Source organism: Canis aureus, chromosome 20 (assembly GCF_053574225.1).
Source record: "Canis aureus isolate CA01 chromosome 20, VMU_Caureus_v.1.0, whole genome shotgun sequence".
Taxonomy (NCBI): domain Eukaryota; kingdom Metazoa; phylum Chordata; class Mammalia; order Carnivora; family Canidae; genus Canis; species Canis aureus.
Window position 1 is genome coordinate 42,557,035 of NC_135630.1, and position 13,209 is coordinate 42,570,243.

At 38.5% G+C, this 13,209-nt stretch overlaps 1 protein-coding gene across 12 annotated transcripts in view; it reads right to left on the bottom strand.

Annotated features, from left to right (window-relative positions):
• NCKAP5 (NCK associated protein 5) overlaps positions 1-13,209 on the bottom strand; it is a 964,576-nt gene that overhangs the window by 304,518 nt on the left and 646,849 nt on the right. For all 12 annotated transcript variants that reach the window (XM_077861464.1, XM_077861463.1, XM_077861465.1 and 9 more), the window contains one exon: positions 6,372-6,459. In XM_077861464.1, the coding sequence (XP_077717590.1) occupies positions 6,372-6,459 (88 nt within the window). The remainder of the gene's footprint in view (positions 1-6,371; positions 6,460-13,209) is intronic.

Genomic DNA, 13,209 nt, shown 5'->3' on the forward strand with positions numbered 1-13,209 from the left:
AACAGAGATCATCCAAAGAAGGGGCCCAGATAGCTCAATCTGTGATGATTCCCTCAGGTAATTCTGCTGCTCAGCCAGAAAATAGAGCCAGGAATCTTGTAGCTTTGGAAAATCACACATATTTCAATTTTTCCTTGTATTTACATGTATTCATGAAAATAATGGTTTTAGGTTAAAAGTTGGATAAGTTCAGACTTCAAAATACTAAGAATGTTGGTATCAAAAAAGAGCTTTCTTAGGTAGCTTTTGTAATTGATTCTTTAATTTTTCAACCTTAACTTGTCTTTCTAGTGCACTGAAATTTTTGAATTTATGTAATGCTTAAGAAATTACAGAGAAAAGAGGTGAAGTTTAAAATTTTCCACCCCTGATAAGAATCAGAATTTGTGAAATAAATAATATCTCTTCAGGGCAGGCCTTGAGCTTCAGTGAGGAAAGTCCCGGCCTATGTCAGGTGCTTTCCACGTGCATAAAAGGATCTGGATATATTTTTTATGATTGACAGATTTTAGTATAATTAGAAAGGATCCCTTACCCCCAGCATCACCTGCTTCATCCTATCTGAGAATACTTTGAAGGAACTACTTAAGGAAAAAGTCAATTTGATTTCCAATTAAATCACTTCAAATGGAAATGATTTGGGTAACATACTGTATTGCTTTAAACACAGGCTGCAGCATCAATGACTTAACATAAGCCATCATTGGAAATAATGGAGCTGGGTTCAGAAAACACACAGCTCAGGGCTCTCCAAAGAGGTGGGACAGAGCAAAGGGATGAGGAGCAAAGGGGAGCCTGGGACACTAGTGTAAGGTGTTCTCTGCTGGGACAATGACTCAGGCACTTCTCCATGACTTCTTTACACTCCACTGTTAGGGTGATCTATTCACTCTGTTTTAAAGGGTAGGAAGGAGCTCAAACAACCCAATGAGGGTTTGTGTAACTTTGGGCAGGCTTTTCAAACCTCTCTGTGCCTCAGTTTCATCTTCTGTAAAATAAGGAAAATGATAGCATCTATTTCAAAGGGTTCTTGTGAAAATTGAGTTCCCATTTAAAATGATAGGATATGACTAGTACATAGTAGGTGCTCAGCAAGTGGTTGCCAGTTGTGGATCAGAGTACTATACATAAAGGCACCCTGTGTGGTACTCTGTGTAGACCAGGCCACACAGGTTAGCAAAGAAATGTTAAAATCTCACACTTCTAAGAACAAGAAGAAGGGATCCCTGGGTGGTGCAGCGGTTTAGCGCCTGCCTTTGGCCCAGGGCCCGATCCTGGAGACCCGGGATCGAATCCCACGTCGGGCTCCTGGTGCATGGAGCCTGCTTCTCCCTCTGCCTGTGTGTGTGTATCTCTCTCTCTCTCTGTGACTATCATAAATAAATAAAAATAAAAAAAAAAATAAGAACAAGAAGAAGCCCTAGAAATCCTCTTTCTGTTCTGAGGGTTGTCTTTAGTCTAGCACATTTTTTATTTAGTCCATGTATAATAAAATAAATAAATAAAAATAAAATAAGCCACTATTTACAGACTAAAAAAAAAACCCCATAAAAACCTAAACTTTGATCTTCTTTTGAAACATAAGGCTGTCCATCCACACTCGTGTGTTCTTCTGGGTGGGACTGCTTCCCTTAGACGAAGCAGAAACTCTCCAGTTTGCCACAGTCCCCACCACTCCCTCATGCCCTTTGGCATTAAATCACGTGTGAGTTGCAACTGCATAGTTCTCCAAAGCCAGACTTTCATTTGTTACTAAAACAAATCCTAAAAACTTTCTCTGTATTTATTTCCTTATCAAAAGTGGAAAAAGTGGCATGTAAACCCTTAGAGGACACTTGATTTTTCTCATAGCTGGCCCACTCTGGCTATTTACACTGTTTGGCCACTGTAGGCACTGTGTATGCAATCTCTTATTTAGTCCAACACCTCTTCTTCTACAAATATGAAAGACAAGGACCCCAGAGGGGTTAGGTGACCAGCTGAGGTCACAATCCATGTTAGAAGCAGGAGCTGTACTCATGTGTAGGTATTTCCCCATCATCATTGTTTCTGCTTTTGCATCCACTGTTTTCTTTCTAAATGAATTAGCTAATATGGGTTCAACCCATGTTCCATATGACAAAGCAGAGATGAGAGGAAGCCCATCAGCTGCAATAAGGAAGCACACTAGGCCACTACAGACACGAGACACTTATAAACTGGGTGACCCACTGGGAGTGGTAGGATTATCTTTTCTTAGGATGCCTGTCTTAAATACTCTTTTGAAGATTTTATTTTTAAGTAATTTCTATAGCCAACATGGGGCATGAACTCACAACCCCGAGATCAAGAGTCACATGCTCTACAGACTGAGCCAGCCATGTGCTCTCACCTGTTTTGTTTTGTCTTGTTTTTTTAATTTTTAATTTTTTTGTCTTAGATACTTTGATGGCCAAAGTGGAGGGAATAATGCTCTTGTCAAGCAATTGCTCCATTTCATTTATGCTTAATCACCGCCTTTCACGTCTAATATGTAAGATGACACATAAGAAACCCTCATTTGGGAAAGAATGAGCAGGAGAAGCAGAAGAGAAACTGCAGATGTTTCTACTTATTCAGGTTGCTTCACAGACAATCCCAGAGGTCTCCCTTTCCCCTCAGTGAAATCACACTGTCCTAGGTGTCAGGTTCAGTCCTTCCCTATGTGCACACAAAGATGTTATTTCTCTTCCTCATGTGCCTTTCCTGCAGGAGAAATGACAGGCGTGAACATTACATGGGTTATTAATTTACGTCCATTTACTCTTACTCATTTTTTTCCTGCTTTTTGAGGCAGTGACTCTGTGAGCTGAGAATTTTAGTCTGTGCTCATTTCCTACCCCACCATCAAAGTGTCCCACAGATAACTGCTCAATTTTCTTCCCCATATCTCATTTAGGAAAGCCTATGATTTATCTCCAGTTTTACCACTGGGCATTTGCCAGAATTGAAACAGCCTTCTTTGAGACTCACTCTTAGGAATGAGGATGATAGTATCTACTTTAGAGACTGTTGATATGAACAAACGAGATCCATTTTGTGCATTTCATAAACTGTAAAGCACCAAGCATATGTGTCCTAATGATTGGATGTTATGTTAAAATCCTAGAGATATAAGATGTTCTGAGAAAGGCTGCAGGACTCAGGAAAAAGCTCATGACTCCTGGGTCCATTATAAGAGACAACAGAGACAAAAAAAAAAAAAAAAAAAGCAAAATGGATTATTAAACATAACTCCTGGTCAAGAGGCACAGCCTCCAGGAAGAGCAATGTGGTAGGTCTGGTGGCATCTTCCTTTGTGTTCCCAGAACCCATCCATGCCAACTGCTATTTTGGCCCTTATCACATTAGTGCATATTTGATTATTTGCCTTCCCTCTCCTCTTCCACTCCTTAGCATCTTATAAATTGAGCTTTCCAGGAAAAAGGCCGCTGTGAGGCAGGCATCTCTGCAACTCCAGCACTTAGCTTGGTGTCTTCTAGGAAATGCCAGCCAGCTTGGTTAATGCTCCTTGACCGTGACAGACATACAACGCCTGTCCCTGCCCTCCCGCCCCCCAGAGATATCCACATCCCAACCCTGAAAATCTGTGAATATGGCACCTTACATGGCAAGGGGACTTTGTATGTGATTCAATGGAGGATCATGAGATGGGGAGATTATCCTGGATGGGCCCCATGGAATCACTGGATCCTTGTAAGAGGGAGGAAGGAAGGAGGGCCGAACTCAGAAAAGTGACACATGACAACATAACCAGAGTCTAGAGTGACATAATTTGAAGATGGGAGTTAAAAATTACAAGCCAGGGACTGCTAGAATCTGGAAAAGCTAAGGAAATCTCAGGCAAGAATGTTTCCCTTCCAGCACCATAAGTATGGACTTTTGACCTCTAGAATTATAAGAGAATAAGTCTGTGTGGATTTAAGCCACTAAGTTTGTTATAGCAGCAATAGGAAATGAAAGCACTTAGTTAAAAAGTAAATGAATAACTGTCATTTGAATGAATGAGGAAATGAACAAATAGCAAGAGCTCTAGATAAAAAGGGGAAAGACCTAGGTTCAGGTTTCAACAGCCAGGTGGCTCACCTGGGTCCCCTCGTTTAGTCTCTCCAGAATTCCTCAGGGTGATGAGCTGAGGGTATGGAGTCAGATCAGTTAGGGTGCAAGGACCTTGGAGGCTACTTCAGGCTGTGCATCTTTGGCAGTGCTCATCCTCTCTGAGCCTATGTCCACCTCTGTAAGATGGGGACAGTGACACTGCTGTGGTGGGGGCTGAATGAGCTACAATGTAGTCACATTCAGTGGGATTCTGAGTGAGGCGAATGGTCACATAAAAATGTTACTAATGTTATTTCACGCACAGACCTTGAAATCATGAAAATCCTTCAAATTAAAAAAAAGTCAAGGATTGCACAGTGGTAAAGCTGGTAAACTGTGAACCCCTGAATGGAGTGTGGTGAGTCTGCTTCAGCTGCTGAACAGAAACACCCACTGTCCTTTGAGAGAAACCATGTGAATTATGCAAGCTATAAACAATACAAATAACAAATTATGAGAGGTCTTCAGGAACTCACCCCTAGAACAAAATATGACCAGCCTTTAATGCATGCAAAGCAATTAGCTTGGGCTTGGAACACAGGAAGCTATTACTCTGCTATTATTATATTAACTCAGCGATAAAAGCCTCAGAATAAACACTTCCACGATGGAAGTGTTGGGAAATGAAACAAACTCTAGCTTTCCCACGGGCCTAAGCTTTCCCTGGGCCTCTGGCTCCTGTTAGAGAAATCTCACAGTTGGAAAATCTGAGTCAGGTGTCCTAATAACACCTTATATTATGAAGCAATAAATTCCCAGCTCTTACCTGAAACACAGAATCTGGCTTGAGGGAGGTGTTAACTATGTGCTCCACCAGCATCACCACATGCATTTTGCAAACTCTCTTTTGCTCCTTTCAACCATAGTTAGACTAGGATTTGTGAGAGGACAGGGACCTTCCTCAGTCTCAATGCCACCCAGCAACACTCATCTTTCTCTTCTCTTCATTCTCATTCCTTGAACTCCCAGAGAACAAGGTTGTGCCTGGTATATACTAGAAGCTCAATAAACATCTGTTGAATGTCTAAGTGATTTTATGGATCATACAGCCCGAGTCTCTCTCCCATTTTCCAGCCAATGAGCCATAGGCCAATTAGAGCAATGACTGAAAAATCCCTTCCATGTAGCATTAATTCAAGTTAATAACTGTCTACTCCCCAGAAAGGAGAGCTGATTTCTCAAATCCAATAGACTCAGTTATAGGAGGAAATAGTTTTAAAACACATTTTTAAAACTATATCTGTTTTTCTAAGTAGCTTCCGATTTCACAAAATGAAATCTGATGGTAAGGGTCAACGCCGCAGGCTTGACTAATAAGTGGAGGAGAGATTAGAAAGGAGAAATCAAAAGAAAAAAAGAATCTAGATCAAATAGAATGATCCTGAGGAGTTCAGGAAAAGTATAAGAGCAATAATGAAAGATTTAGTTATAACTGAAGCTTGATGTTACCCATGAGGAGGAACAGATGACTTAAATTTTTGATTCACAGGACTTTTTTAGGCTGGACAGAACCACTTCATGCAGAACCACTTAGTGGGACTTTGGGGACATCTGGGTGGCTCAGTTGGTTAAGTATTTGACTCTTGGTTTCAGCTCATGTCCAACGGGGGTCAAGAGATTGAGCCCCACATTGGGTTCCAGGATCATCATGGAGTCTGCTTGAAATTCTCTCTGCCCCTCTCCCTCTGCCACTTTTCTTTCTCTTTCTCTCACTCTCTCAAATAAATAAATATGTCTTTAAAAAAAAAAAAAAACAACAGTGTGACTTTTATTACCAGATTCCTCCCAATCTTAAGGCACGTCTCTGCTTGCAATGTCCTTTCTCCTATTCCCTATCCCTCAGGACTCCAAGTGCCATCCCTTTAAAATATGCCAAGTGTCATAAGGTATGACACTCCTCAGAAAGGATGAGTCCCTCCCCTCTGTGTTCCCAGAGAATGCTGTAGATAACTCTCTTATCGCCCTGACCACAGAATACTATGATACTTTTATACATCTTTCTGTTTCACTATAAACTTACTTTTTCTACCTTCCTATAACCAAATCTACAATGTTTTTACAGTCAGAGTTCAAGAAATGAAGGAGATAAGTAAACATGTATGTGATTCCTTCAGCAGAGGTGACTGTATGGCTCTTAGTACTAGGGTCTGGACCATACTTGTTTGTTTATCTCTGGGTTAGGGAAGACAGAGCTAGAAAAATATAAGAAAAACAAGCCAACTGGAGCCCAGCCAAGAGGAAGAAACACGGCGTACCTGGTAGACCATTATATTTACAGTTTCTTCTTTTTTCTGCTCTGAAGGCCCTTGACTCTGCAGTAGATTTCGTACTGTTTCTTCCATCCTGAGAAACAAACAGACAAAATATATAAGTAATTTCTTTAAAGGAGGTTCAATTAACATGGGTCTATTTTAGTTAGTAGAAATATTTCTTCAGTGTATTTTATAAGCTGATACCTGGAAATCTAAAATGTATTTTCTCTTCTCTGTCCTTCATCCCCTACATTAGGAATCCATCACAAAGTCCCTTAAAATCATTCTTCAGAATTCTTCAGAATGTCTCTGAGTTTTCTCTCTTTCTCTTTACTATTCAGGTCCCTATCCTTGGCCTCTTGCATCTGTACTCACAGAGACATCTCTCAATATCCCTTTTCACTTTCAATCACTCCCTTTTAATTTGACACAATGTCACCACATTAATCTTCCTGAAATACCACTTTGATTTTTTTAAATCAATTTTCAAAATTGACAAATATTACATGAATGCATTTTCGCTGCTAACACACTGTTGTCTTTCCATGGTGGTCTTTCCATGTCAGCACACAAAGATCTACTTTATTCTTTTAAGCTACGACCTGGTATTTCATGACATGAATGCACCATAAATTATTTAATCATTCCTCTACTAATGGAACTTATATTACTTCAAGATTTTTACTCTTTCAAATAATAAACATCTTTACATATTCATGCTAGTAAACATTAATTATTATTTCTATGGGTTATATTGTAATGTATATTGTATATTATAATCCTATTTTGTCTTACATACCTACTTCCAATGCCCATCCCCCCAAAACAAACACACTCATTTCCATTTCCAGACATTGTCTCATGTTATTACTACTTCTTGAAATGTCAAACCCTTGTAATCTTCTCATTTGCAACCATCTTTCAAAATCTACTTCAAGTTTCAGTATCTAAGAGACATCTTCATTGCCCCCCCATTTCTTTGATTTTTATAGCCTTATGCTTTACATCATTCATTCTGTCACTTAAAAAATCTCCCCTTTAATGTTGATACACACACACATACACACACACACACACACACAGTCTTCTGAAGTAAATTACAATATTTTGTATAGAACCATATCATAGATTTCTTATGTGTCTCCCTCAATTATAGATGAAGTGGGTACTCAGTAGATGCCATTATATGAATCCTTTGTTAATTCATTTTAAAAAGTATTAAGTAGTTACTCTTCCAGGCATTGCCCATATATATTCTGTGTTTGAATGACCTTGTCCTTGGGGCCCATCCATGAGGATACATGGACCACACTCTTAGAGCAGGACATCTGAACTAGATGCCCTGAACATAAAGAGTGTTCTTTCATCCAAAACCTGAGTTGGCTGTTTCTTCTAGTCCCATACTGAAGCATGTATTTTACTAGTTTAAAAGACTTGAGGGAAAGCAGGCTGATATAGCTTCTTACTTTGACTAAGAGGTCTGGCATAGCAAATTAAGGGCTCCAGGAGGCCAATGAATTCCATGAAGTGGTAAGACCATTACAGTAACTGAAGGAATATAGTTCAAAATGCCAACTCTTCTAATATGGCATAAAACTATTTAGCAGCAAGCAAGGAAACTGCAGATGATTTGAGCCAGTCCATCTCTGGACTGTAATTGGAGAAACTCTGCCTTCATGGGGGATGGCACCAAGACTTCGCTCAGGATTTCAGAAAACAGGGAACACCATCATGAGTGCTCAAAGAATGCGTTGTGACATTTATGTGAGCTACCTTCTTTGTACATCCAGCCAGGAGAGTAAAATCTGTTTCCTGTATTTTCACAAGCCTTATGTTATTAATGATAACAACAAAATTAAATAGAACTTTCAAGTTATCAAACAACTTACATCTATTAATCATTATAATGTACTTGTAAAAGATCATTACATCTATGTGGTAGTTAAGAAAGCAGAGTCACAGAAATACTAAAGGCTTACTCACAGGATCATGGTTAGTTGGGTAGGTTAGGACTAAACCATTTTTCCTGACTGTAAAAGAACAGTCTTTTCCCGCTAGGCCTTATTTACATCCAGGAAATGATTTTATTATTTTTTAAAAGATTTATCTATTTATTAGACAGAGAGAGAGAATGAGAGAGAGAGAGCACAAGTGGGAAAGACGGAGAGGGAGAAAATCTGAAGCAGACTCTATACTGAGTGTGGAGCCCAATGTGGGGCTCGATCTAATGACCCCAAGATCATGATCCCAGCCAAAACCAAGAATCAGACATTTAAATGACTGCACCATCCAGGTGCCCCAGGAAATTATTTTAATTAAGAAGAGTCGGAACTCCTAAAGAGTTACCTTGGTGAATATCTATGGGATGGTGAGCCCAAAAAGGCAAAACACCATATTTGACCTGGGGAAAGCTTAAGGTCTGGTAGAAAAGACAAACTAAATTCATATTTAAAAAAAAGATGTGGAGAAGGCACAGATTCTGAAATATTAAATGATCAGAGCCAATTTCTAATATTTGTCTTCACTATATGAAAAAACAAAGATAATCTCTTCAATGGTAGTGGATTTTTCCATGCTGTTTTTTGAATCTACCATAAACAAAAAAATAACGATAATGGTGATGAATTGCCCAAGATCAGTCAGTTTGTGCATGACAGATCAGAGATTGGCCTCTGGTTTTCTACATATTCATCAACTCTCTTCCCATATTAGCACAGGAGTTACAGGTCTTTCTTATTTTAACACACTTTTCATTCACTTATAAACATTTGGGTTAAATGTATCCCAAATGTTAGGCTCAGTTAAAATAAAATCTTGTCTTTTTTTCATAAGTTAAAATATAATTCTGTCAGTGCACATCTTACTGAATTATCTCTTCTGTATAATTAAAAGTTCTGTGCATAAGTTGCTAGATCAAAAAGAAAAACATCTACTCACCTTCCCCCATTCTTCTTGGCTTTATATAAAAAAGAAGAAGAAGAAAAAAGAGGTGGGCAGGAAGTTGTTAGATTCTCAAGCAGCCAAGACCCACAGTAATATTGTGAACATGTTTTCTGGCACTGCTTCATAATTAATTAAAACCAATTACATTTCTAAGCTGCAGCTTGGAACAGAGTTGCAAGGACCCGTCCCAACCTTTGGTGAAAAATTAAGTTGTCTCATTTTTCCATAACCTTTATGAATCTGGTCATAGAGAAAATATTTTGAACTTGACAAGAAGATACTATTATCTATTCCCTGATAACATCTTCTCTTTTTTTTAAATTCTCATTTAGCAAACATCTCCATTTATTATCTTGAAAATCAAAGACTGTGAAGCATTATCCATTGTCATTTGATGCCCAATGACATTTTGCTTCATTTTATTATTTTGATAGCTAATGTGTGAAGGTTTGCATTACCAGTCTTCACACAGAACAGTTTTACAATTTGTTTTCCAAACGTGGCTAAAAATAATTCCTTTTATTTCCTGATTCCCTTTTCTAGGCTAGCTCTAGGCAGAGCGTTTCTTTTTTCTTTTTCTTTTATTTTTCTCTCTTTCATTTTTTTTAAGGGTTTAACACCACCCTTAATCAATGTCTTCCAGTTCATTCATTCTTTCTTTTTTTTTTTTTTTTTTTTTTTTTTTATTGGTGTTCAATTTACTAACATACAGAATAACACCCAGTGCCCGTCACCCATTCACTCCCACCCCCCGCCCTCCTCCCCTTCTACCACCCCTAGTTCGTTTCCCAGAGTTAGCAGTCTTTACGTTCTGTCTCCCTTTCTGATATTTCCCACACATTTCTTCTCCCTTCCCTTATTTTCCCTTTCACTATTATTTATATTCCCCAAATGAATGAGAACATATAATGTTTGTCCTTCTCCGACTGACTTTCATTCATTCTTTCTTATTTTTTTGTTTGTTTGATTGTCTGACCTGTGACTAAGTCCTTCCTTCCCCTAAATACAGGTCAAGTGTCTGTCAACTAAAAATACATAGGCCAAAATTATACTTGGAGAGGTGTAATAAGTTCATATGCATATTAAGTGAGCTATTTTTAAAAAGTTAAGCTCTACCCAAGTCAGAGAAAAGAAATTAAATTCATATATGTCAACAGTGTATTTAAGATAGCACAGGTATAAATATAAGAGCTGTTGCCTTATGACATTCTAAAAACTGATCAGAACGTTAGACTTTTTGTGACTCGTATGATCAGACACTCAGTTTAGCATAACTTCATTTTTGACAGAAATAGAACAAAGTAAATGCAAAACAAGAAGCCACTCTCCCCTACTCAAACTGATAATTGATGGGGCTCTTTCAACTGAAAGCTCAACTGAGTCATATTTCAAGAAATATTTTAATGGGTTCTTGCTGATTAATCACGTAATACATTAGTAATAAAATTACTCAATATTCCCTCATTGTCTTTTCTGTGAGAGGTTGCAAGACCAACACTCATTCATTTCCGCCTTATTAATGACCTCTGAGTTTCTTGAGGTCAATGACTTCTGCCCTGTTTATCTCTAGCACCTGAGCATAGCTACTTTTATTGGGTGGGTAGTCCATAAATTCTGAGTGAATGAATGAATTGAATAATTTCTTTAGTCATCCATCCCTGACTCCTTTTCACTTCCTCACAGACCTATATGTAAATCTAAGTTGCCAGAGAAAAACAGTGACAAATGAGAGATGCCAGCAAGACTGGAGGGTAAGTCTTAAGTTGTGACATGTGGGGCTAACATGCCAGGTTTCTGGCTATTAGCAAAACAAACCAACTATCTCCCAGAAATAACTCCTTGCTCTTTTTGTCACCTTGAATATGCAGTCCACAGCCAATACGCTTCATTTGTAGCTAATTAGCTTAGAGGGCTGAAACAGTACCCTAATGAGGCCAGGGTTCTAGATTCAGTCTAGCCTGGACACCCTCAACACCTTCGAACTTCTGGCTGACTAAACTCTGAGCAGCTTACCGCTCTCGTGCTGGGGCAGAAAGGATAGAATTATCTTAATGAACAACATATTTTGCATGACCTCCCATATCATTTGCTTTCAATTCCTTTCTCCCATTCTACTCTCATTGCTTTGCTCAACGGCACATCCTACTTCCCCATTTTAATTGCAGTGCAAAGCTTTCTTCAAGCTTAGGAGTGGAGAGAAGAGCCTACTAATTTTCAAATCTAACAGGAAACTGTTCATGCGGAAACTTTGCTGGTTTAGTACAGAGTTCCACCCAGCTGAACCAACTCGTTTCCTCAGAAAATGAGAGTTTCCTCACTTAGAAGCTAGCACATCTAAGCATGTAAGCAGGGACAATCCCCAGGTCGGCTGTGACTTTGATGTTCTTAACCTGATCTCTGCTCATCCCCGCTGCAATGGTTAGGAACAGTAAATCTACAGCAAAGATAACTGAAAACTGCCCTGAAACCGAAACTCACTCTCGATAAATGTCGGAGGGTTGGAATCTCTTATTTCTTTCCTAGATGATATATATTTTTAATTCAGCACAAATTTTGCAAGAATAATACTGTTGCCCAGAAACCAAGGTGCTCTAATTCACTCATGGGGATGCAACACCATTCATAAACAGATCGAAAGGTGCTAGTCCAATTTGAATTACTACATCATATTCACTTCAGGGCCATGTGTATGTGAGCAGAAAGCGCCATAAATTTTCTCATAGGCAGGCTGGTGCTGATCCCTCATGGGGAGCTCGCTGAATGGGGAGAGGCAGACGTGGAGAAGGCAGGGAAATGGATAGATGCGTTCAGGGGAGAAGTCCCATTCTCTGTGTGGAGTTGAAGGGAATTGCTTGAATGTTAACAAGCAAATCCAAGTGTTTTTTCCTGACAGTGGTAGAACATGGAGTTGCATTTTTGGATTCATTTGACTATTACAGAGTTCACACTCATCAAGAAAGAAAAAGAAAGAAGGAGAGTCCTATATGTGTGAGTACCAAGAAAAAATGTAGTTCAATAGCTTCCACTGTTCTGGTTAACCCTTCGAAGGCAGAGTTTGCACTAGCTCCTAAGAATCCCTAAGAAGTCTATAAAATGGGTTAATTCTCTTAGGGGAATAGAGGTTTTAATTAATGCAATAATTATTAATTATTACAATGATCATGTTTTATTATTACAAAATAGTTAGCAGTTCATATAACCACTCATGTCCAGTCTTATGAGCTCCTCTACTTAACTTCTAAATCTATCGCTGTAATGTGTCCTAATAGAATTCAGAATAATGAATTTTCACAAATAAACCCAGATTTAGTTATTTTAAAAATTTTCTTGAGCAGCCCAAAGCATGAATGTTCTTTGAGTCTGAAACAGCTCAGAAAAGACTTTGAATTGCCAAGATAAGTACTTTTAATATAAATGTATTATTTGGGGGATAGACCTTTATAGCTCAGTATTCAAATATTAGGGGAACTCTGAAGATAGCAGACAGTTCAATTTATTATTGGCCCTCAATATTTATTCCTTTAGGCCACTGTTGGTAGGAATAACAAAAAATATTTTAATATAATATGAGAATAGTCACTGAATAATTTTAATCAGAGGCTCTTCCGTTCTAGAAAACTAATGTAACAACTTGGAGCATCATTTTCCAATTTCTTAAAATAAGAATTTTACAACTTTACCTTAGTCAAACAATAATAAAAGGTGGACCAGACAACCAAGATTTCTTTCTTAATATTCACTGGGCTCTTGAAAGTTTAAATACAGCAATATAGTGATGTTACATACTCAAAATGAGGTTTGCTAGGTTTCAGACAACAAATAACATTTCTCCACAGTTGTAACTGTCTCCTCATCAGATAGTTATAATCCCAAAGAATACATCAAACAGATGATACTC